Source organism: Microcaecilia unicolor, chromosome 4, assembly GCF_901765095.1.
Source record: "Microcaecilia unicolor chromosome 4, aMicUni1.1, whole genome shotgun sequence".
Classification (NCBI taxonomy): Eukaryota; Metazoa; Chordata; class Amphibia; order Gymnophiona; family Siphonopidae; genus Microcaecilia; species Microcaecilia unicolor.
The window spans coordinates 279,357,157-279,381,999 of NC_044034.1; the positions used below are offsets into that span (position 1 = coordinate 279,357,157).

Here is a 24,843-nt window from a genome sequence, read left to right on the forward strand (position 1 = left end):
ATAACCCACTCCCACCATCAAAACAAAACTTTTAAAAATATTTTTTGCCAGCCTCTATGCCAGCCTCAAATGTCATACCCAGCTCCATGACAGCAGTATGCAGGTCCCTGGAGCAGTTTTAGTGGGTGCAGTGCACTTCAGGCAGGCGGACCCAGGCCCCCCCCCCCCCCCCCCACCTGTTACACTTGTGGTGGTAAATGTGAGCCCTTCAAAACTCACCAGAAACCCACTGTACCCACATCTAGGTGCTCCCCTTCACCCATAAGGGCTATGGTAGTGGTGTATAGTTGTGGGGAGTGGGTTTGGGGGGGGTTTGGGGGGCTCAGCACCCAAGGTAAGGGAGCTATGCACCTGGGAGCAATTTGTGAAGTCCGCTGCAGTGCCCCCTAGGGTGCCCGGTTGGTATGTCAGGGTGACCAGTGCACTACAAATGCTGGCTCCTCCCATGACCAAATGGCTTGGATTTGGTCATTTCTGAGATGGGCGTCCTCGGTTTCCATTATCGCCGAAAATCAGAAATGACCAAGTCTAGGGACGACCATCTCTAAGGACCAGGGGCGTAGCCAGCCTTCCATGGGGGAGGGGTCCAGAGCCCGGGGGGAGGGGGCACATTTTAGCCCTCCCCCCGGCGCTGCCCCCCCCCCACCGCCGACATTGCCGCCCCCCGCTCCCGCCGCAAACCCGCCTCCGCCGCCGCCTACCTTTACTTTTGCTGGCAGGGGATCCCACTCCCCGCCAGCCGACGTCTTCTTCTCAGTCGCTTCCTGCTCTTCAATTTGTTTGCTGACATCCTGCACGTTGTACGTGCAGGACGTCAGACTCAGAGAACAGAACTGTTCTCTGAGTCTGACGTCCTGCACGTACAATTACGTGCAGGACGTCAGCAAACAAATTGAAGAGCAGGAAGGACTGAGAAGACGTTGGCTGGCGGGGAGTGGGATCCCCCGCCAGCAAAAGTAAAGGTAGGCAGCGGCGGGGGCGGGTTCACCGGGAGGGGGGTCCTGGGGTGAATCTGCGGGGGCCCCGGCCCCCTCAGGCCCCACATAGCTACGCCACTGCTAAGGACGACCTAAATTTCAAGATTTGGTCGTCCCCGATCGTATTATCGAAACGAAAGATGGACGCCCATCCTGTTTCGATAATACGGGTTTCCCTGCCCCTGTCTGGGGACAGGAAAACTTGGGCGTCCCTTTCGATTATGCCCCTCCATGTGTCCCCAAGCTGTCACAGAGCCTGATATTTATTTATTTGTTGCATTTATATCCCACATTTTCCCACCTATTTGCAGGCTCAATGTGGCTTACATTATGCCGTAGTGGCGATCGCCATTATCGGAATGAGAAATACAGAGTGATATTGCATTAAAGTTGTACTTTAAGCAGTCAGGTATAGAGAGCTCATTTCCAGAATGAGAAATAAAGTAGTATTGCATTAAAGTTCAATGGTGACAGAGTAAATTAAGAAATCAAGTATCGAGGATTCAGTTTTGTCCAGTTCTGGTATAAGTTTCGTTATCTAGCATTTAGGCTAGATCATTGTGGTATGCCTTTTTGAACATTGATATCATTTGCCAGTATCCCTTTTTGGCAGGTTGCGGACTCCTGTGGTAAATGATTAACGCTGCCTGCGAGCCAACTTGCACACAACATTAGTCCATTGGCCTGGAAGCATCGGGCTGCAAAGACCAGGCAGTGATGATGTCCAATCCTCCCCCTACCCCTCCCCCCCCCACACACAAATAGTACCTGCACCCCTCTGCCGATCACAATTCTCCACCTGATCAGAGGCCTTCCAAATCAAAAACTCCCCATCTCTAATCAAACCCATCCCCCAAAATAGACCCTCACCCACCAAAGGACCTCCCCCCCCAATCTCCAGGAGTCTACCGACCCTTACCTGGTGGTCTAGTAGCAACCTGGCCAGTTGCTCCTCATTTTGCCAGCACCATCATTCAAAATAGTGCCCCTAGCGGTAGTCTTGTATTACGATTATAGGGGTCATGTTTCCTTATACCCTCTGGCGGTAGTACCTCAAGACTACAGCTAGTGGCAGCATTTTGAGTGATGGTGTCAGCAAGGGCAGGAGTGACTGAGGATCGTTCCTACCCAAAATCCCACTTCTGGTCTTTCGTTTGGATAGAATTTACATTGTAATAAGCCTTTACAAACATATGTATGTTTTGCATCTCATTACTATGTAGCCTGCAGTGACTTATGGGTCCTTTTTCTAAACTATAGTAAGTTTTGCTCTTACCAGACGTTTAACAAAAATGTTTATGTGCGGTAAGTGCAAAGCCTCTGTGGTAAATGTGTGTGGGGGGGAGGGGTAGGCTGTCCAGCATCTGGCCCTGCATTTACTACGCAGTGCTAGACATGATGGGGCCCAGGGCAGACTCTAGGGAGGGGTCCCCAAAGCTTACTTGAAGACTGTCTCTCTTTCAACTTTATCCAGGTTTGGGGTCCCCGGTGACATGGAGGCCCAGGGCAATTGCCCTGTTTGCTCACCCCTAATGCCTGACCTGCATGCAAGAAAGATGTTTACTGGAGCACATGGCACTGCATTACATGCAGTTGCAGATAATGCAGGAAAAACCATGCTACCTGCAACCATAAGTAACCTGGTGCAGAATCAACCCTATATAAATGAAGAGGCATGGTGTGGCTGCACTCCCACCATCAAAGTCCTCTCTGCACACTGCTCCCACCATCAAAATTCTTTCCACCCCCTTCTTGAAAACCTCTCCTCCGCACATTCCTCCCCCTCCTCTGTCCCTCCCCTCCCCCACACTCTTCAGCAACTCCTCTGGAACCTACCGCTGGCCAACGATAGTGGTGTACTGGCTCGCTGGTGAAAGCAATCCCCTTCTGCCGCTGCCCAGGTTGGCATCGGTCCACAAAATGGCACCAATAAACCCAAGCGGTAGTCTCATGGTGCTACCACAAGGGGCATCCTTCCATATACAGATTTACTCTATTTTTTATTTTATATATCTCTATTTTAAGTAAATGTATTATGAACATCTACAGTGGTGGAAATAAGTATTTGATCCCTTGCTGATTTTGTAAGTTTGCCCACTGACAAAGACATGAGCAGCCCATAATTGAAGGGTAGGTTATTGGTAACAGTGAGAGATAGCACATCACAAATTAAATCCGGAAAATCACATTGTGGAAAGTATATGAATTTATTTGCATTCTGCAGAGGGAAATAAGTATTTAATCCCTCTGGCAAACAAGACCTAATACTTGGTGGCAAAACCCTTGTTGGCAAGCACAGCGGTCAGACGTCTTCTGTAGTTGATGATGAGGTTTGCACACATGTCAGGAGGAATTTTGGTCCACTCCTCTTTGCAGATCATCTCTAAATCATTAAGAGTTCTGGGCTGTCGCTTGGCAACTCGCAGCTTCAGCTCCCTCCATAAGTTTTCAATGGGATTAAGGTCTGGTGACTGGCTAGGCCACTCCATGACCCTAATGTGCTTCTTCCTGAGCCACTCCTTTGTTGCCTTGGCTGTATGTTTTGGGTCATTGTCGTGCTGGAAGACCCAGCCACGACCCATTTTTAAGGCCCTGGCGGAGGAAAGGAGGTTGTCACTCAGAATTGTACGGTACATGGCCCCATCCATTCTCCCATTGATGCGGTGAAGTAGTCCTGTGCCCTTAGCAGAGAAACACCCCCAAAACATAACATTTCCACCTCCATGCTTGACAGTGGGGACGGTGTTCTTTGGGTCATAGGCAGCATTTCTCTTCCTCCAAACACGGCGAGTTGAGTTCATGCCAAAGAGCTCAATTTTTGTCTCATCTGACCACAGCACCTTCTCCCAATCACTCTCGGCATCATCCAGGTGTTCACTGGCAAACTTCAGACGGGCCGTCACATGTGCCTTCCGGAGCAGGGGGACCTTGCGGGCACTGCAGGATTGCAATCCGTTATGTCGTAATGTGTTACCAATGGTTTTCGTGGTGACAGTGGTCCCAGCTGCCTTGAGATCATTGACAAGTTCCCCCCTTGTAGTTGTAGGCTGATTTCTAACCTTCCTCATGATCAAGGATACCCCACGAGGTGAGATTTTGCATGGAGCCCCAGATCTTTGTCAATTGACAGTCATTTTGTACTTCTTCCATTTTCTTACTATGGCACCAACAGTTGTCTCCTTCTCGCCCAGCGTCTTACTGATGGTTTTGTAGCCCATTCCAGCCTTGTGCAGGTGTATGATCTTGTCCCTGACATCCTTAGACAGCTCCTTGCTCTTGGCCATTTTGTAGAGGTTAGAGTCTGACTGATTCACTGAGTCTGTGGACAGGTGTCTTTCATACAGGTGACCATTGCCGACAGCTGTCTGTCATGCAGGTAACGAGTTGATTTGGAGCATCTACCTGGTCTGTAGGGGCCAGATCTCTTACTGGTTGGTGGGGGATCAAATACTTATTTCCCTCTGCAGAATGCAAATAAATTCATATACTTTCCACAATGTGATTTTCCGGATTTAATTTGTGATGTGCTATCTCTCACTGTTACCAATAACCTACCCTTCAATTATGGGCTGCTCATGTCTTTGTCAGTGGGCAAACTTACAAAATCAGCAAGGGATCAAATACTTATTTCCACCACTGTATGAAACAGTTAGGTTTCAAGCCTTGACAATAGGTGCTGCTGGTGACAAATTTCAAACTTTGTTTCGTTCATCTCCTTTGGGGGTTAATTTTACAAAGCTTTTTTTTGTTTGCACACTATCAGGCTTCTTTTTGAAAGAGGACGCCCATCTTTCAACGCAAATCGGAAGATGGGCGTTCTTCTCACAGGGTCATCCAAATCGGCATAATCGAAAGCCAATTTTGGGCGTCCCCAACTGCTTTCCGTCTCTGGGACGACCAAAGGTCATGGGGGCGTGTTGGAGGCATAGCGAAGGCAAGACTTGAACTGCCTAACACATGGGCATCCTCGACCCATAATAAAAAAAAAAAGGGCGTCCCTGACGAGCATTTGGACGACTTTACCTGGTCCAGTTTTTCTTACGACCAAGGCACAAAAAGGTGCCCGAACTGACCAGATGACCACCGGATAGAATCGGGGATCACCTCCCCTTACTTCCCCAGTGTTCACTAACCCCCTCCCACCCTCAAAAAAGAACTTTAAAAATGTCGTGCCAGCCTCTATGCCAGCCTGAAATGTCATACTCTGATCCATCGCAGCAGTATGCAGGTCCCTGGAGCAGTTTTAGTGGATGCAGTGCACTTCAGGCAGGCGGACCAGGCCCATCCACCCCCTACCTGTTTCACTTGTGGTGGTAAATGGGAGCCCTCCAAAACCCACCACAAACCCACTATACACATATCTAGGTGCCCCCCTTCACCCCTTAGGGCTAAGGTAGTGGTGTACAGTTGGGGGTAGTGGGTTTTGGGGGGGTGGGGGCTCAGCACACACGGTAAGGGAGCTATGTACCTGGGAGTAATTTCTGAAGTCCACTGCAGTGCCCCCTAGGGTGCCCGGTTGGTGCCCTGGCATGTCAGGGGGACCAGTGCACTACGAATCCTGGCTCCTCCCATGACCACAGGGCTTGCATTTGGTCATTTCTGACATGGGCGTCCTCAGTGTCCATTATTGCCGAAAATCAGAAATGACCAAGGCTAGGGACTACTATCTCTAGGGACAACTTAAATATGAAGATTTGGGCGTCCCCGACCGTATTATCGAAACAAAAGATGGACGCCCATCTTGTTTCGATAATACGGGTTTCCCCGCCCCTTCGCCGGGACGTTTTGCAAGGACATCCTCAGCAAAACTTGGGCGTCCTTTCGATTATGCCCCGCCACGTTTTTCACATGGAATAAAATTGTATGGGTGTGTGTATGTGAAGTGCATAGAAAGTATATGCACTGAAAGAACCTACTTTGAAGTGGATAGTATATAGTTTGGCTGGAGTTGAGGCAGAACTGCAACATATATGCATATTCTATAAACCTACTTAAGTATATGGATGGATGACATGGACAAATTATTTATACCTTCTTCAGAACAGATGTAAATTCCTACATTACTGGGCTTGGCTCTGGGTGACATTTTAAAAAAGTCAGGCACGTTAACTCATTTCATTTAATGTCTGTATATGACATAATTTAAAATTACTGTAATAATGTGATTTTTTTTTTCCTTTTTCCAATCTTCTCTATTTTGGAGTTGTATAAATATGAAAAATGCAATACAAAAAATAAATAAAAAAATAAAAAAGTCAGGCACCTATGTTTTCTTTATATAATAGACTAAAAATAGACAGCTTTTTCCAATTTTGGCAAAGATGCCCAGTTATCAAATTACCCCTTTCAGTATAACTAATCAGTGGGACAGTTAAATAAGAACCATACTGTAGAACTATTCACTAATTCAGGATGTTTTAGTTCATATGTAAATGTGAAGGTGGCGGTCGTGGAGATAATTTAGAATTTAAGAAAGCGTGGGAAAAGGAGGAGTTAGTGGTTATTGAGGATGGGCAGACTGGATGGGCTTTTTGATCCTAAACTACCATCATGTTTCTATGTTTCTATGAATGCAGAACTAGTTTATGTAAAAATAATAATAGTAATAATAATAATGTATCCACATACCACAGCAACATTTTGCTTATCATGTAAAGAAAAACAAATTCTGACTAGGAATGCACAAAGTACTTTGCACATTATGAGATAATTATTTCGGTTATGCTTACCCACTACGAGTGACAAGACACTGTCGAAGTCCAAGCTTCCTGAAGATGTCTACAACGGTCTCCATGGGTGTATGATCAGTTACTGTGAACGGGCTTAGGTTGAGAATACGCCGCAGCTTTAGCGGGTGAGGGCTGTTGGTGGGGAGCTCTGGCTGATCTTCCGTGAAGTACAGGATAGAATTGCTCACCACACCATCCTGCCTTTTTCTTGCATTCTCTACACAACACAAAAGATTACAAAAATTGTTATATAAAATCAGAAACACCAACTTATTTTTCTAGTGGGAGACCACCTGGATGACCCGACTTCCATTCCTCTATTGTCACTAAATCAGGCCTCATTTTCAAAGCTACATATCGGCCATTTACTGCGGTAAGAAGTGGCCTCAGCATGCCCTTAAGCGGATCTTTTCTGCTCGCTAAGGCCGTTTTCGGCACAGTCGGAAAATGGCTGATTTTCCATTTTCCAAATTAATGGCCATTAGCTCATGACCATTAACAAAAATTAGCACATGACCCCTTACCGACACCCATTTTGTAGGCGGTAAGAGCTCATGAGTTAATCCAGCAATAATCAGTTAACACGCGGTAATGTTGCTGTGCTAACTGATTCGATCTGTCATGTCCATTCTTCAACCCCAGACATACCCCTTCTGAGAAATACATAGGAATTTTTTTAGCACTAGGTTTGCACTAGCACATTGGGATTTTACTGCAGAACGCCGCAACATGTCCCATAGTAAACCCTTTCAAGCTATGATATACTAATACTGTTTCCTCTATATGGAATAGACATTATCTCCGGAATTCTACAGAATCATCTATGGACTCGCACCAGATTACATGACGGAACTTATCGATCTACCAATAAGAAACATGACTAGGACAGCAAGAACCTACCTAACCCTTCACTAACCCAACTGCAAAGGTATAAAATACAAATCTTCATATGCAGCCAGCCTCTCATTTATAGGCACACAACTTTGGAACTCACTACCCAAAGACCTGAAACTCACAGAAAACTACCTACAATTCAGAAAAAACCTGAAAACACATCTTTTCAAGAAGTCTTTCCCCCCTGGATCTGCCTAAACCCACGCCACCATACATCACGAAAAGTTCAGAAATGGAAAACAATATTAACCACTCTCACAATATGCTAATATATCAACCTAAGCATTTATTGTATTTCTGTATTATGTACTAGACTTCTACAAATCTAAATTTTGTAACCGCCTTTTCAGCAATATGTAAGCCACATTGAACCTGCCATACGGTGGGAAAATGTGGGATACAAATGCAATAAATAAATTCTATATATTGTGCCTTAATTTACGCATGGAAACTGAAGCATATTGTATAACAATGCTTGTAACTTAATTGGTTAACTAGCTAATCAGCACTGTTAATTGGATGTTAACAACCAATTACCAGCACTAATTGGCATTAAGGGTTACACACATAACTGGGTAAGTGAATACTGTAACGTGGTGCGCGTAAATTCTAAGTCGCATAGTTGAAAAGGGGGCATGGCAATGGGAGGGGTGTGGGTGTTTCTAAAATCTATGCGCATTGTTATAGAATACACCTGCTCTGCATCTAATTTAGGCATCAGGATTTGCGCCAAGAAAAACTTGGCGTAAATGACCGCAACAAAATTTGGTTGCATGGAGAGGCGCCCGACATATTCTAAATTTAAGCCTACTTTAGGCATAGAGAATCCACCTAGGCGTATTGTTTTTTCACGTGGAATTTTCAGATGCCATATATTGAATCTAGCCCTATATGGGGAGATTCTATATATGGCACCTAAAAAATCAGCGCTGAAATCAGTGCTGAGTAAACGTATTCTATAATTGATGCCTACATTTAGATGTCGATTATAGAATTGAAATTTCAGTGCCTAAATCTATGTGCATCCAGTTACACCAATGAAAATGTGGCATAAATCCCAGCGTGTACATTTAGGCGCAGTGGGCCATATTCAATAACTAGGCGCATAAATTTTGGAATGCCCATGAAACTCCCATTTCCCCACCCATAACCACACCCCTTTTTGCCTGCACATGTTAGAAGTCTGACACACATCGTTACAGAATATGCTTAGCGACTTGTGCGCCTAAATCCTAATCAGTGCCAATAAGTGCTCACTATTGCTAGTTAAGTGCTGTTATCAGAACTCATTAGATTGTTAAGGGCCCTGTTTACTAAGGCACGTTAGCATTTTTTTTTAATGCATTTAACGCTGTTACACAAGCAATAATCTTGTTACATGTCATACAGGAATCAAAAGAAGTCAGATAAAGATTTAACATATACTCTTTCACAGAGATTAATCAATGGAAAAACAAAATACTTCACTTTTGTCCCTTCCTTAGACCAATAAAATTGGGGGGAGTGGAAAGTAAATCAGGGAGATCAAAGAAAGGAAAAAAGGTGCTTCATGCCCACCCCACCTATTATCTTTTAAGCCTTACTGATATTATAGCTCTGATACCCTTTTCAGGTCTATGAAAGTTCTTAATTGATCTGGTGTAAAGAAAGCATACTTAATTCCAAGATATTTTACTATACATTTACAAGGGTATGCTAGCAAGAAAGTTGCACCCATGGACCTCGTCTCTTCTCTCATATCTAGGAATTTCTTTCTTCTTTCTTGAGTGACTTTAGTAACGTCAGGAAAAATCCATAATTTTTTACCACAAAACTTTTGATGCAAATTTTTAAGTGTTAGCGTTTTTAACGCACCTACAATTAGCGTGTGCGCTAACCATATAGGCGCCTATAGGGATATTGTAGGCACATACACTGTTAATGCGCATACATGGTTAATGCACATTAAAAATGCTAACGCGCCTATAACGCGGCTTAGTAAACAGGGCCCTTAGTTTGTTAAGTTATGCGCATTGTTATAGAATCTATGCCGATTTTGCCGCGGATCTCTAGGCATGCTATACAAGTGGATACTTGGATTGTTAATTTCAAAATTTCAATAAAAATATATTTAAAAAAATGACAATTCTAGAATGTTACAGAAACGAAGATGGATTAAAAATTGCTTTTCAACTGAAGCTTACCACTTGTTGATAAAATCACTGGTGCTTACTAATCTGGACTACTGTAATATTGTGTATGTTGGCTGTAAAAAGTGCTATTGATTAGACTTCAGACAGCACAGAATACTGCTGCCTGCCTTATTTACAGAGTATCAATATTTGAAAGGGCATCACCATTATTGCACTAGTTACCCATTGAGGCAGGCGCTCTCTGTTTTTAAGTTGTGTGTGTTTATTTTTCAAATAATTAATAAAGTAGTGCCCAGCTATATACAATATTTTAGTCTATTTAACACATAGGAATACAAATATACATTTTAGGAAATTTTTGATTCCCTCTTTTCCAAGTTGCAAGAATATTGGACTAGATTCTAAATATGGCGCCTGAAAATTCTGCACGGAAAAAAAAAGCCTAGGCGTATTCTCTAAAGCATACCAATATTTTGTAGAATAGGCTTACATTTCAGCGTAGTATATATAACAAGCCGAGCGCTTCTCCACGTAATCAAATTTAGTCATGGCCATTTACACCATGTTTTACTTGGCGCAAATCCAGATGCCTAAATTAAGCACAGAGGGGAAGATTCTATATATAGCGCCTAAAAATTCCATACAGAACTAAGTGTATTCTATAAGATTTAGGTGCGGTGTATAGAATACGCTTAGTCAATACCATATCATCTAAATCTACTTACATCCATTTACGCACAAAAAATCCTGGTGTAAATCCGTGCACATAGATTTAGGCTCACTGATCTGTATTCTGTAATTACATGTGGAAATTTTGGAACACCCATGAAATGCCCATAAACACACCCCTTTTAAGCTATGCGCGTTTATTTTGAACTACGTGCTTTGCAATTTAGGCACAGTTCTTTATAGAATATGCTTAGCAATTTCTGTGCATAAATTGTACTTATTGCCAATTAGTGCTCGTTATTGCTTGTTAAGTGCTGTTAAAAACGCTGATTACCTTGTTACAACAATTAAGTTACGCAGTATCTCCACACGGAATCTAGGCGCCCTATATAGAATCCGGGTAGAGAGGGTGTATTCTATAATAAAGCACATAGATGTTAGTAATGCTCATGCCCCATCCATGGCCATGCCCCCTTTTCAACTATGTGACTTAGAATTTTACGCATACCATGTTACAGAATACAGTTAGCGAGCTGTGCGTGTAAATCTTAATTAACGCCAATTATTGCTGTTAATTGCTTGTTAACATCCAACTGACAGTGCTGATTAGCTAGTTAACCAATTAAGTTACATTCACTGTTATAGAATTTGCTTTGATTTCCATGTGGAAATTAAGGCGCGATATATAGATGTCCTGCCAATTTTGGGGATAATTATGTAAGACACTTCTGCGCATCGTACATGCAGAAATTGAAGTTTATAAAATTGTCCAGGGTACAGGTGCTTAAACAGATACACATACGCCTTATGGGGTGAATTCTATAAATCGTTCCTAAAAAAAACTGGCACAGAAAAATCCCTGCTTAAGCGCTATTCTATAAAGTTAGGTGTGGTTTATAGACTAGCAATTAAGCTTAAGGGTCGCACGTAAATTTAGGCACGTCCGTTTGCACCAACGAAAATTTGGTGCAAATGCCTCCACCTAAATTTACGTGTGGAACCCCATTACTCTACAATTGTGCATGTAACTTTGAGCAATGCCCATGCTCCTCCCCAAAAGACCTATGACCCTACCATTTCAAGCACCTAAATTTATGTGCGTACATATTAATTCAGTGGTTCCCAAACCTGGTCCTGGAGGCACCCCAGCCATTCAGATTTTTGGGATATCCACAATGAATATTCGTGAGAGAGATCTGCATGTACTGCTGCATGCAAATCTCTCTCATGAATATTCATTGTGGATATCCAAAAAACCTGACTGGCTGGGTGCCTCGAGGATCATGTTTGGGAACCACTGTATTGATTTCAATTACCACCAATAATTGCTCATTATTCAATTAAATTGTGCATGCAAATTGGGCGCGCACGCAATTTTTGGCAACTTTTATAGAATTAGGGGGTATATATGCATAAGTTTGTATGATCTAGTCAGAGACATTCCCAGGGACAGAGTTTTCATATGTAAATTTCTTTTATGAAACAAACCATCAAAGTTGTGCATGCCTGAGAGCAGGTGAAATTGTGTATAAGTAATTTAAAAAAGAGAATATATATATATATATATATATATATGTTTTACCTCATAAAATTAGTGTAATATGCACACTCCTACTACACAAGTTAGGTAGCTTGTTATAGAAGTACTCTGTTTACAAATATCCAGTAAAAAAGCATCCACTTACTTATTGCAAGAATGAGTTCTCGTCTCTGGGCAAACCCAATAAGTCGTTCTGAATCCTTGGAGACCACCACGGGGAAGCCATTATAATCAGTCTCTTTAATCAATGTCTCTATGTCTTCCACTGTCATGCTGTCCTGAGTCAGGACTGAAAGCGGAGGCTCCCCACGTCTTGGCCTCATGACATCCGTAGCTAGGGTTCTGTGTGTGAACTCATCTTTAACATCAAGAAAGGGATAACCATTTAGGTGAATGTGTGCTTCATAAATTCCTTCTTTCCCGAAAGCATCAGCCACCCATTTGCTGGTCACTGCAGCAGCCATTAGTGGTACAATGTACTCCAAGCCTCCCGTTAACTCAAACATGATCACAACCAGCGAGACAGTCATTCTGGTCACTCCACCTGTCAAAGAAAAAGCTAATCAAACCTTTTTTCAAGTATATTACAAACAAAAAGCCTGCAAATTTGGGCAATTTGAGGGGCATTTCTGTAAGCTAGGTGCCCACATTTATACACCTCTTATGCATTTAAATATCTAGAATACTAATACATACACACTTATGTATGCATTTACCCACATAAGTGGTAGCAGGGTGCCTGCAGATACTCACTTAACTTACACAGCACATATGTGCAAAAACTGATGTATGGCCAGGACATAGGAAGAGCTACCAGTTATGAGTGCAGCATGGTACGTTACATGCATTCCTGCTGCATTTCAGCACCCATAATTATGCTAACGCCATGGCTGGTATAACTGTAGCCATGTAAATGTTAGGCAGGCTTATACTGGGTTACACGGAACCTGGGCACCCAAGTTCTCTTATAGAATAGATTCCTACTGTGCATCCTCGGAGCATCTACATGGAGGCATCTAGCTTTGCCCTCTAGATAACCAGGAAGTAAAAGGGGCACTTCATTTAATTCTTTGCTCCGGTCACTACTGTAGAGGCTGTTGGGAGAGATAACTATGCTAGAACCATTCTTTCTAGCTGATGATTCAGAGGAACTTATAAATCAGTGTAAATCATGAAGACTTGCTAGAGCAAACTCACAAACTAAATAGAATAAACTCACCAGGACCTAATGGTGTTCACTCCTAATTTCTAAAGAAACTCAAATACAAAACTGAAGCCCAGCTACTGGCAATCTATAATCTATCATTCAACTTTACCTGTAGTGTAACTCATACAGACTGCGTGTATGAAAGCACGCATGTAGCTTTTTTTGTTATCAAACTTTTTTTATCGCCACCAAACCCTCGGCAACAGTACAGGCAAGGAGGGGAAGCAAGGGAAAGCGAAGTGAAAGAAAGAGTGAAAAACTGTCGTACATGCTTGGTGAGTGTGTGTGTGGGGGGGGGGAGGGGGCTCTAGAGATATGGCAGCTCTCCTCAGCCATCTGGCAGCTGCGATTTCAGTGGTAATGGGAAGGAAACAGCAGTTCTGGCAGCTCCTGACCACCCGTAAAAATTTCATCGTAAAGGTTGGTGGTCCTTTCTGTGATTCACTAGGAAAACGGCTGTGCATCACTCAAAATGCACATTTGAATAGTAATTAGCTCATTAAAATAACTTTGCATGCAATTTTCATTAGCTGCTACCGTGACAGGAAAACAGCCTGCAGAACCCTTCCGTGCATGTCTCACTGAACTCCGTGCTCGCTAAACTGCCTAAAACCAGTATAAAAAGCATATTGCTGGATCGTTAAGTTTTGTGCATCTGGGTCTGAGTACTAGGGGGTTCAACCACAGTTCAGATGCTCTCAAGTTTCAAACAAAAAGAAATGTATTTGCTTGTTTTGCAATGTATTTGTGCCTGGAATCAGGGTTCTGGAATTTGTACCTCATTAAGTGGGGATGGCTGGTATCAAAAGAGACATTAGCTTTCTGAGCTCTGTGACAGATCCCTGAGCACCCCCAGAATTTAGAGGAGAACAGATAGTATTCAACAACAAATACATTTACCTAGTAATATTCCATATTTTATTAATTGCTTTTTGTCAATTTATATATTTGATATCTTATGCTCATATGTGTGCTAAATTTCATTTATTATGATCTATGATAATTATTATATACTAGTAAAAAAGCCCCGTTTCTGATGCAAATGAAACGGGGGCTAGCAATGTTTTCTTCTGTATGCATGTGGGAGTGTGTGTGTCCCTGCCCTCTGGCCTCTCTCCCCTCCCCCCTCTGAGTCCTTCACTGTTACAGAGCCAGCGATTTGATTTCGTGCTCTGCTGTTTTCCTTCACTGACTGTGTTACAGAGAGGGCGGGGCAGACACTCATAGGGAAACTGGATATCTCGCCCCTTCACACTTCCGGCTGGAGGCTTCATAGAACGTTGGTGTTGCCTTTTATATAGAGAGATTTGTTCATTGTAGCCCCTGACGCAGTCCTAGGTGGGCGAAACACAGCCTGTGTCGGGCGATTTGTTCATACACGGTATCTTCAATAAAATCTTTTTGTTGTGACATTGATCTGCTGGCTTTCTTTCTCATATTGGATTTTGCAGATCGTTTGCCTTGTTGCTTTTTGGGACCTTTGCTTGTTTTGAATCCAGAAGGTTCTTCTGAAACCAGTTGAGCCCATCCCTCAGCCTGAATTCAGAGCAGTCACAGAGGCACTTCCACTAAACCCTTCATCAGTAACAGAAGGTAAATGGTACAAATTTTCCCCAGAAATGGGAGTAGAAAGGAATTGTTTGGCGCCATTCAGCCCAGGAAAGACTTACTGTCCAATGCAGTGCTCTGCAAAGGTTGCTTCAGCACATTTTACACAGTAACTATATGGGAAAAGCTTTCAACTCAAGTAAATCGTTGATTACTAATATTAGAGCTCTCAAGGAACTGCCTAGGAGAGAGCTTCCTAAATAGGGTCAGACCTAGGTGAACTCTCCATAGGTGCATCATTATTCTGCAACTCCGGAGGGGGGGGTCACACAATTTTATTTGGCTGCAATCATGGGTCACAGCCATAAAAAAGAGTGTGAAGCACTGGCCTAGGAAAACCCAACATCTCCACAATATTTATTGCATTTGTATCCCGCATTTTCCCACCTACTGGTAGGGTCAATGTGGCTTACATGGAACAATGGGGGTGGTTACAAGGTATCGAGTGGGGTTAACAGTTCGGTAGAGACAGCGAGTGGGGTTGACAGTTCAATAGAGATTCACTAGATTCTGTAAGGTTTCTCGTGGGAGTATTGAGCCAAGTTAAGACCTTAGGAGATTCAGTCAAATAAGGTCACAACATAGTCGAATAGCTTTACATCATTGGTCAGGCGGGATGCTGTTCAAGTGGACAGTGGGTGTGTAGTATGTAAGATGGGTTGGGCTGTAAGTTTTGGAACAGTGTGTTAAGTGTTTGGGTCCAGGTTGATCGCTGTGAGCTTGTGCCTTTTCCGTTCCAACTGTCTAGTTTCTGTCAGCCTCTTTTTGGCTGCCAGATCTTGCAACTGAGTATTTGGTCTTTGCCAGTACTGCAAGGCTAGTGTACCTCCATACTGAAACCAATCTTAATGCTTTTTTTTTAAATTTCTTTAATTATCCGATTGATTATATTTTTTGTAAATACTTTTCTATGTTACCATGTACAGTATAGTTACTAAGTATATGCCCGTAAATGTATTTGTTGTTGAATACTGTCTGTTCTCCTCTAAATTCTGGGGGTGCTCAGGGATCTGTCACAGAGCTCAGAAAGCTAATGTCTCTTTTGATACCAGCCATCCCCACTTAATGAGGTACAAGTTCCAGAACCCTGATTCCAGGCACAAGAGAGCTCATTCCCACAAAACCAAACTCCCCAAACCTGAAGATTTACTGGGACCTGCCTCCTGCAGGGCATAAACAGGTGCAGGGCATAAAAAAAGGGCTCCAGGGGTTACAACTGTTGAAAGAAAGAAAGAAAGAAAGAAAGAAAGAAAGAAAGAAAGAAAGAAAGAAAGAAAGAAAGAAAGAAAGAGACATGCACAAAAGAAATATTTTTTTTAAAGATATGGTATATTAATAATACAATATTACAAAGTACAAAGCAAGCCACAGAAAGCAAAAAGGCAATATTGTAGACTATGAATAAAAGAGAAGTAAGATGGAAGATAAAAGGATAGAAAACAATTGAAAGCACATACTGTAGATAAGAAGAAATAAACATAAAATGAAGTGTCCTGCAGTGCATATAAAATGGAAAGCACAGGAAGAAAGGAAGAACTAAGATTAAGAAGATAAAAGATATGGGGATATGAGCAAGAAAGGAGTTGGCATATAGTAAAAGAGAGAAAGATGAAGCATCATCACACATGGAGATAGCGAGTGCAAGGCAGAGAATTGCAAAGGTTTGAAACTTTATGTACTAGATCAGGCTTACATGTGGGTATCACTATGAAGTTTTGTCATTCAAATAAATGAAATCTATGCAAAATATGATAGTAGGTACAGATTTGATTTCTTAATGTGTGATTTTGCAATGTCAGCTTTACAAATGTTGCTTTTTTTTCAGGCTTCAGGAAACTTCACATTTTGAAAACATTTGTGGGCATAATCTCCATAACTACATGCAAGTTCACAGATCTCAAGAGGAACAAAATTCAAACAAATGTCTCCAAGATGGGAATGAATCATTTTCCATGAAAAGAGGACATGTGGAATTAGAAAAGGTACAGAGAAGAGCGACGAAAATGATAAAGGGGATGGGATGATTTCCCTATGAGGACAGGCTAAAGCGGCTAAGGCTCTTCAGCTTGGAGAAAAGACAGTGAGGGAAGATATGATAGAGGTCTATAAAATAATGAGTGGAACGGATAGACATGAATCATTTGTTTACTCTTTCCAAAAATACTAGGACTAAGGGGCATGCGATGAAGCTACAAAGTAGTAAATTTAAAACAAATTGGAGAAACTTTTTTTTCACTCAAAGTGTAAATAAACTCTGGAATTCATTGCCAGAGAATGTGGTAAAGACGGTTAGCTTAACGGGGTTTAAAAAAGGTTTGGACAGCTACCTAAAGGAAAAGTCCTAAAGGAAAAGTCCATAGACCACTATTAAAATGACTTGGGGGAAAATCCACTACTTATTTCTGGGATAAGCAGCATAAAATATATTGAACTTTTTGGGGATCTTGCCAGGTATTTGTGACCTGGATTGGCCACTGTTGGAAACAGGATGCTGGGCTTGATGGACCTTTGGTCTGTCCCAGTGTAGCAACACTTATGTACTTATGAACCAACAATGGACTGTAAGCAACAGAGATCATTCTTCTGGCCATTTGGACAGGTGTCAGCTCTTGGTGCACCTACAACTAACATAGTAGATGATGGCACATAAAGACCTGTATGGTTCATCCAGTCTGCTCAACAAGATAAAGTCATAAATTCATAGATGGCCAGGCTTTAGCACAAAGCCTGGAGAAATGGCAGTTCAGCTTTCTAAAGGGTTGGCACATAGTAAAAGAGAGAGTCTGTTAGCTGTTTATACATTTTAGATTGGAAAAGTGTTTGAACGCCAATGCCAGCCTCAAGAATCCAAGAGACAAATCTAACAGGAAAAGAACATGCAGTGAAAGCTTCTCAGAGAGTGAATCCATGCTCACTGACACTGTTAGATAAATGTGAAAGGCTTGTATTTGATAGTTATAACAGTTACGCTTCAGTGAGAAGTAGAAATAACCACATTAGACCGCTCTGAAAGTATCTCTGTAGAATCAGAACCAATCAGCTATGCACAGTGGGATCATATACTGGAGAAGTTTAATGAGGTAATTTATTCAGAAGAATTTAGTTTTATTAATTTAGACAGAACAACGTCATTCAGGGAGCTTCAAGATGCCAGTCAAAAAGGCACCCAGAACGTTCTGGATAAGGTTAGCAGCAGGGTTTCACCCAGCAATTACATGCAGGTGCTTTTATATTCTTCATTTTTCCATAATTCCTTCTGTTCTGGTAGGATTAACCGAAGCTGATGGCTTCTTAGAGCAGGTTTTATTTATTTGGATTTGGATTTATTAACTGTCTTTAATACCACACCTCTCTACTTAACTGTCTTTATGAAGAGAATCACCCAAGATGGTGTACAGTAGGTACAGTTTAACATCAAACTTACAATTTTGTTAACAGTGTAACAATAGTTGCTAAACAACAGTTGCTAAAGAGAGAAATGAAGGTTTCACCCCAGATTCTATAAAGGCCGCCCAAATTTGGGTACAATCCTCAGTTGTGTGCGTAACTAAATTATGGGGTGTTTGACTAAGCCACAGTAGAATTTTTAACTAACGATTAGCGTATGCTAAACGCTAGAGATGCCCCTAGGAATATATGGGTATCTCTAGCATTTAGCGTATGCTTATTTTTAGCGTGCGCCAAGAATGCTACCACAGCTTAGTAAAAGGGCCCCTTACTTAACAAGCCATTAACAGTCAATAATTTGCTCCTAACAAGCAATTACTGGTGTTAATTGACAATAATTTGGAGTTGCATGAACAGCTGCCTATGTACAATTCTGTAAAGGACCATGCCCAAATCTTCTCGTGCAAAACCAAAAGGGGGCTTAGCCCTGGGATGGGCAGGAGCATTCCAGAAATTTATGCACAGTCTTAATGAATTTGGAGGTTGAAAGCTCAACCTTTGTGCCAGGGTTTACACCAGGTTTCAGTCAGTGTTAGCCTTCTCGCCCAACACTGGGCATGGCAATCCATACTAAGTGTTATCCTCTAAAGAGCACTCAGCCCAGAGCAGTCTTTATAGAATAGCGCAGATCATGGATTGTTCCCAGTGCCTAATTTTTGGTGCCATTTACTGAATCTGGCCCTTCTTCTCCTCATAATAAGAAACAAGGGGTTTTAAAATTTATACCATTTAGTCAAATCATTGATAAAAACAAAAAGGATGTATTTAACACACTTGGATAACACAGGTAATAACCCATATTTTGCAGGCAGCCTCACAGCACTCTTGTTATTGGCAAAACTCAGAGACACAACCAGGGTGGACTGACCATATAGGAAAACTGGCAGAGCCCAAGGGCCCATAGGCTCTCCCCCTCCCCCCAGTCCCACCTGAAAGGGCTACTCTGCCCAGTGCTGCTGCATTTTCAAAATGACTGCCAAGACTTCCCTGCAGCTATCTTGTGAGAAGTCTCAGCAGCCATTTTGAAAACACAGCGGCCCAGTGTCAGGCACAGCAGCAGGCAGGAGAGGGGATCTTTCCTGCCCCCAAAGAGACCACCAGGGTCTTTTAGGTAGGACCGTGGAGGGCACACTAGTGTGTGGGGCAGTGGGAGCAACTGGGGGGGAGCGACTGGGGGGCCACAGGCAGTGCCTGGGAAGAACCCAATGACCCTTACTAACCAAGGGCCCAGAGCACTGTCAGTCCATCCCTGGACACAATGCTACTAGACAGTGCTGAATAGCAAGTCAGGGTGTTCTATGCATAAAACAGGTCATGCTCAGTGAATCGGCAACATCTGAACAAAATTTGGGGTAAATATTATTATTACTGGAGGAATTCTGCGCAACTGCCATCGGGTCTGTCCTTGGGCTCTCTCTCCCTCCCTGTACAAAAACACTACAAGCAGAATTTTCAAAAATGTTTCACAAAAGGAGTAAAATTGTGCTTTATACAAACTCCTGAGGCACTTTAAAACAACCCACTAATCCATTTCCCCGTTTTCATGTTGCTACATGATGGCCATTTTTACAGCACAGCTGATGTCAAAAAGTTCTACAATGAGCATAACTACTGTAGTTTTTGCCAGAAACCCTACAGTCATGTTCATAATTGTGCATTAGGGTGTAATCTTTGTTTGACAGCAATATGGGTGAATAATGTTGGGGGTACAACACAGATGTCCTAAATGAAGGGTGCGCTATCATTCTGTTTAGACAGAGATATATTGTGAGCACTGAAAAAAGAAGTGGAGTGTTTATCTAAGACAGTGTGGGCTCCTTTTACAAAACCCCACTAGTGACTCTGGTGCAGCAAATGAGACGAAGCAACTTGTGAAGTTCAATACAAGCTGCATTATTCAATTTACGTAACAGTGAGGTATTTTGCAAGCATGTGCATGCGTCACAGCTTATTACATAAATCATGGTACCTTAAACTAATAGGCGTTACAGTGAAATAATACTCAATTCTGCTGTTTAACATACAGTGGTGGAAATAAGTATTTGATCCCTTGCTGATTTTGTAAGTTTGCCCACTGACAAAGACATGAGCAGCCCATAATTGAAGGGTAGGTTATTGGTAACAGTGAGAGATAGCACATCACAAATTAAATCCGGAAAATCACATTGTGGAAAGTATATGAATTTATTTGCATTCTGCAGAGGGAAATAAGTATTTAATCCCTCTGGCAAACAAGACCTAATACTTGGTGGCAAAACCCTTGTTGGCAAGCACAGCGGTCAGACGTCTTCTGTAGTTGATGATGAGGTTTGCACACATGTCAGGAGGAATTTTGGTCCACTCCTCTTTGCAGATCATCTCTAAATCATTAAGAGTTCTGGGCTGTCGCTTGGCAACTCGCAGCTTCAGCTCCCTCCATAAGTTTTCAATGGGATTAAGGTCTGGTGACTGGCTAGGCCACTCCATGACCCTAATGTGCTTCTTCCTGAGCCACTCCTTTGTTGCCTTGGCTGTATGTTTTGGGTCATTGTCGTGCTGGAAGACCCAGCCACGACCCATTTTTAAGGCCCTGGCGGAGGGAAGGAGGTTGTCACTCAGAATTGTACGGTACATGGCCCCATCCATTCTCCCATTGATGCGGTGAAGTAGTCCTGTGCCCTTAGCAGAGAAACACCCCCAAAACATAACATTTCCACCTCCATGCTTGACAGTGGGGATGGTGTTCTTTGGGTCATAGGCAGCATTTCTCTTCCTCCAAACACGGCGAGTTGAGTTCATGCCAATGAGCTCAATTTTTGTCTCATCTGACCACAGCACCTTCTCCCAATCACTCTCGGCATCATCCAGGTGTTCACTGGCAAACTTCAGATGGGCCGTCACATGTGCCTTCCGGAGCAGGGGGACCTTGCGGGCACTGCAGGATTGCAATCCGTTATGTCGTAATGTGTTACCAATGGTTTTCGTGGTGACAGTGGTCCCAGCTGCCTTGAGATCATTGACAAGTTCCCCCCTTGTAGTTGTAGGCTGATTTCTAACCTTCCTCATGATCAAGGATACCCCACGAGGTGAGATTTTGCGTGGAGCCCCAGATCTTTGTCGATTGACAGTCATTTTGTACTTCTTCCATTTTCTTACTATGGCACCAACAGTTGTCTCCTTCTCGCCCAGCGTCTTACTGATGGTTTTGTAGCCCATTCCAGCCTTGTGCAGGTGTATGATCTTGTCCCTGACATCCTTAGACAGCTCCTTGCTCTTGGCCATTTTGTAGAGGTTAGAGTCTGACTGATTCACTGAGTCTGTGGACAGGTGTCTTTCATACAGGTGACCATTGCCGACAGCTGTCTGTCATGCAGGTAACGAGTTGATTTGGAGCATCTACCTGGTCTGTAGGGGCCAGATCTCTTACTGGTTGGTGGGGGATCAAATACTTATTTCCCTCTGCAGAATGCAAATAAATTCATATACTTTCCACAATGTGATTTTCCGGATTTAATTTGTGATGTGCTATCTCTCACTGTTACCAATAACCTACCCTTCAATTATGGGCTGCTCATGTCTTTGTCAGTGGGCAAACTTACAAAATCAGCAAGGGATCAAATACTTATTTCCACCACTGTATGTTAAGAGGCAAATATCACGAACTAATCTCTTATGCACCAATGCACAAAATTCTGGTGCTGTACTGAACAGTGCCGTACCAGCACCCCAGAACAACTCCCTAATGCTCGACGCTAATGAGATGCAAATATAGGCTGCCTTAAAATAGATGTGATCGAATAGCTCACCAATGCTACTTTGGCCCCTGCATCAATATCTGCTCCATCTTCTTTCACAACTTTACAGGTCAGAGTGTGTTGTTTAAATCGACTATGACCCGCGATCTCAAAGTCCAAATGAGCTGTTTTGGACAATGCTGATATATTTCCACATAAATACTTTATTGAATACTAATTTGGGTGAGGCCTAATTCAAACACAGCCCCTGGGGCAGTTAGAATATATTTTGCTTTCTGGAATGGGATTTTCCTCTTCTAAGACTTGGTAGATCTGCAAAGAATTTGTAAATACCACATCAAATGGTCTAGCTAGTATCATTCTGTGAAAACTACCACTGCACGCAGCACTTTTTTTAAATGCCAGCTGTGGCAATCAAAAATATCCAGATATTGAAAGCAACTATCCAGATAGTGGCCAACGCCAAATATCTGAATAAAGGAGTCAGCACTGGAACGTAATCCGGATAGTAACAATTTTCAGATTGTGATCCAGATAACATAGCCAAATAACTTAGGACAAATAGAAGGCTACCCTAAGTTATCCAGTTAGAAGAATGAATATTGCCACTATCCGGATAAGTTCTGGGACTGCCCCGGCTCTGCCCGCACTCTGCTCCAGTACTATCCGAAAAGTGTAGAAGTGGTCTGCAAGGATATTCAGAACCATTATTCAGATAATACCTCTGAATATCCAGTCAACAGTACTTATCCAGATAACAGGTGCTGCTATCCAAATAAAGTCTTTTGAATATTGGCCTGCATAATTATAGCTGTATAGCTTGCAACAATATCTTGATACCTAAAAGCATTGTCCCCTAATTCTATAGAGCAGTGCTTCTCAACCCAGTCCTTGAGGCACACCTAGTCCCATCAGGTTTTCAGGATATCCACAATGAATATGCATGAGATAGATTTACATATCAAGGAGGCAGTGCATTCAGAGCTACCTCATGCATTTTCAATGTGGATATCCTGAAAACCTGATGAGACTAGCTGCGCCTCATGGACTGGGTTGAGAAACACTGCTATAGAGTACGCCAAAAGTTAGGTGCCAATTAGGTGCATATATTAACAAGATATCTCCCCGTTAAGATATATTTGTAGCGATTGTTGTAACAGAAGAAAACAGACATATTAACTAAATCACCTTGCAATTGTGCATCCATGCTGGACACAATCTTCTTGTTTCTTTAAAAACAGATTCTAACATCTGTGTAAAATATAAGCATCTTAGTCTGTACCCTTTTCGGTTATGTCTTTTCCGCTTACCGTTTTATCAATTTTTTTTAGCAGCATGAAGAAAAGCATTTACTCCCCCAAAGCCCCGACTTTTGGGTCATAATAAATGTTCTTTTACAACCCCAAGCATGACTGTTATATTTTTTCTAAAAATCCCATCATCAGTTAAAAGGCATTTGAAGACTCAGTTCGTTCTTTTATTTATGAAAACTGAATCAGAAACTTTCAGGCCTATCCTCCATGTTGTGGTCACATGGCTTGCAGTCACCATGACAACAGGGAACCTATCCGACACCTAACATTTATTTTCTACAAGCTGGGTATGACCAGACGTATCCTCCCTGCTATGGTCACATGGCTCACTCTCATCATGACAACAGGGAAGCTATCAGACATGATTATTTCCTGTCTGATTGGCTGTCATCCTTATCTCACCTGTCAATCAAACAGTTTGATTGATAGTGCACCCTATATAGTACTCCTGGCTTTTCATCAAGAAATTAAGCATTTTATGTACCTTACCTAAGCAAGCTGCAGCTCCCACCATTGCGTACAGGCCCGGTGTGACACAGTCAGCCCCTGGTCTACACCAGCTACTAAAGATGATCCAATCATGGTTGTGGTAAGCCAGCTGTTCCACCCCTATTCCAACCATTCTTCCTGCTATTGCCCCAACAGCCATGCTGGGAATAAATAGCCCTGAAGGGATCTGGAAAGAAACAGAGGAAAAGTTTTAAAAAGGTCTCAATTATCATGTACTGCAGAGCACCAGTCACTGTATTAATCCTGGAAAATCTTGAGTCTATGTCCTTTGCTCTGTTTGTTCAAAAATCCATGTACGGGAAGCATATAACTGAGAAGAGCTCTTCCTTCACTGTCCCACTGACCGCTTCCATCATGCTAATGGTCAACTCATGCTGATCTTCTAACCTGATAATGCAAATTTATAAGCCAAAAGAATTGATTTTATACACAGTTATAATTTATTTTACATGAACACTCAACTACACAGAATACACACTGCTGGCTCCCTGCTATTTTGGCACTTATTTGGCTAATATACCTGTAGGGCAGCTGGAAATCTAGTAGTATGGGCGCTGCTTAGAAACTCAGTGCCACTATCTTAACCAATAGAATTTCACCTCCTTTCTGACCTCAGCAATAAGCAGACACAGCAATACTTCCAGAAAGAGGGAAAAGTGATTCATTATAATCAGTGGAATGGAGCTATGGCAGAAGGAAGCTTCCTTGACTATACAACCTTGATTCATCTTTCAAACCCTGTCTTTGGCTTTTCTGAGATCTCCCTGGCTTCTGACCCTAGTCATAAGGAGAGACAAGGGAGACACTACGTAGCCGCTTAAGCAATTGTCCTGTGGTTGGAGAAGGGCATGAGGAACTCTTGCCATCCTTCTCGAGATACTGAGAAGGGGAAACTGTTCTGTGTATTTCTTCCAGGAAGGTGACCTGGATTTCATCCTGTCCACTAGAGATCCAGGAACATCAACAAGGCTGAAGGAGAAACTGTATCATCTAAAGCTACAGAGTTCCTGAGCAGTCAATATCATCCCAGTGGAAGCTGCTTTAAAAGAACTGCTTGTGATTACTGAAATGAACTGTATTGTG

At 42.5% G+C, this 24,843-nt stretch overlaps 1 protein-coding gene across 1 annotated transcript in view; it reads right to left on the reverse strand.

Moving 5' to 3' along the window:
• Window positions 1-24,843, reverse strand: part of CLCN4 (chloride voltage-gated channel 4) — a 105,069-nt gene that overhangs the window by 12,871 nt on the left and 67,355 nt on the right. Inside the window, exons 9-11 of the mRNA XM_030201614.1 lie at window positions 23,740-23,926; window positions 12,087-12,485; window positions 6,707-6,923 (exon numbers count right to left, since the gene is read on the reverse strand). Coding sequence (XP_030057474.1) covers window positions 6,707-6,923; window positions 12,087-12,485; window positions 23,740-23,926 — 803 coding nt within the window. The remainder of the gene's footprint in view (window positions 1-6,706; window positions 6,924-12,086; window positions 12,486-23,739; window positions 23,927-24,843) is intronic.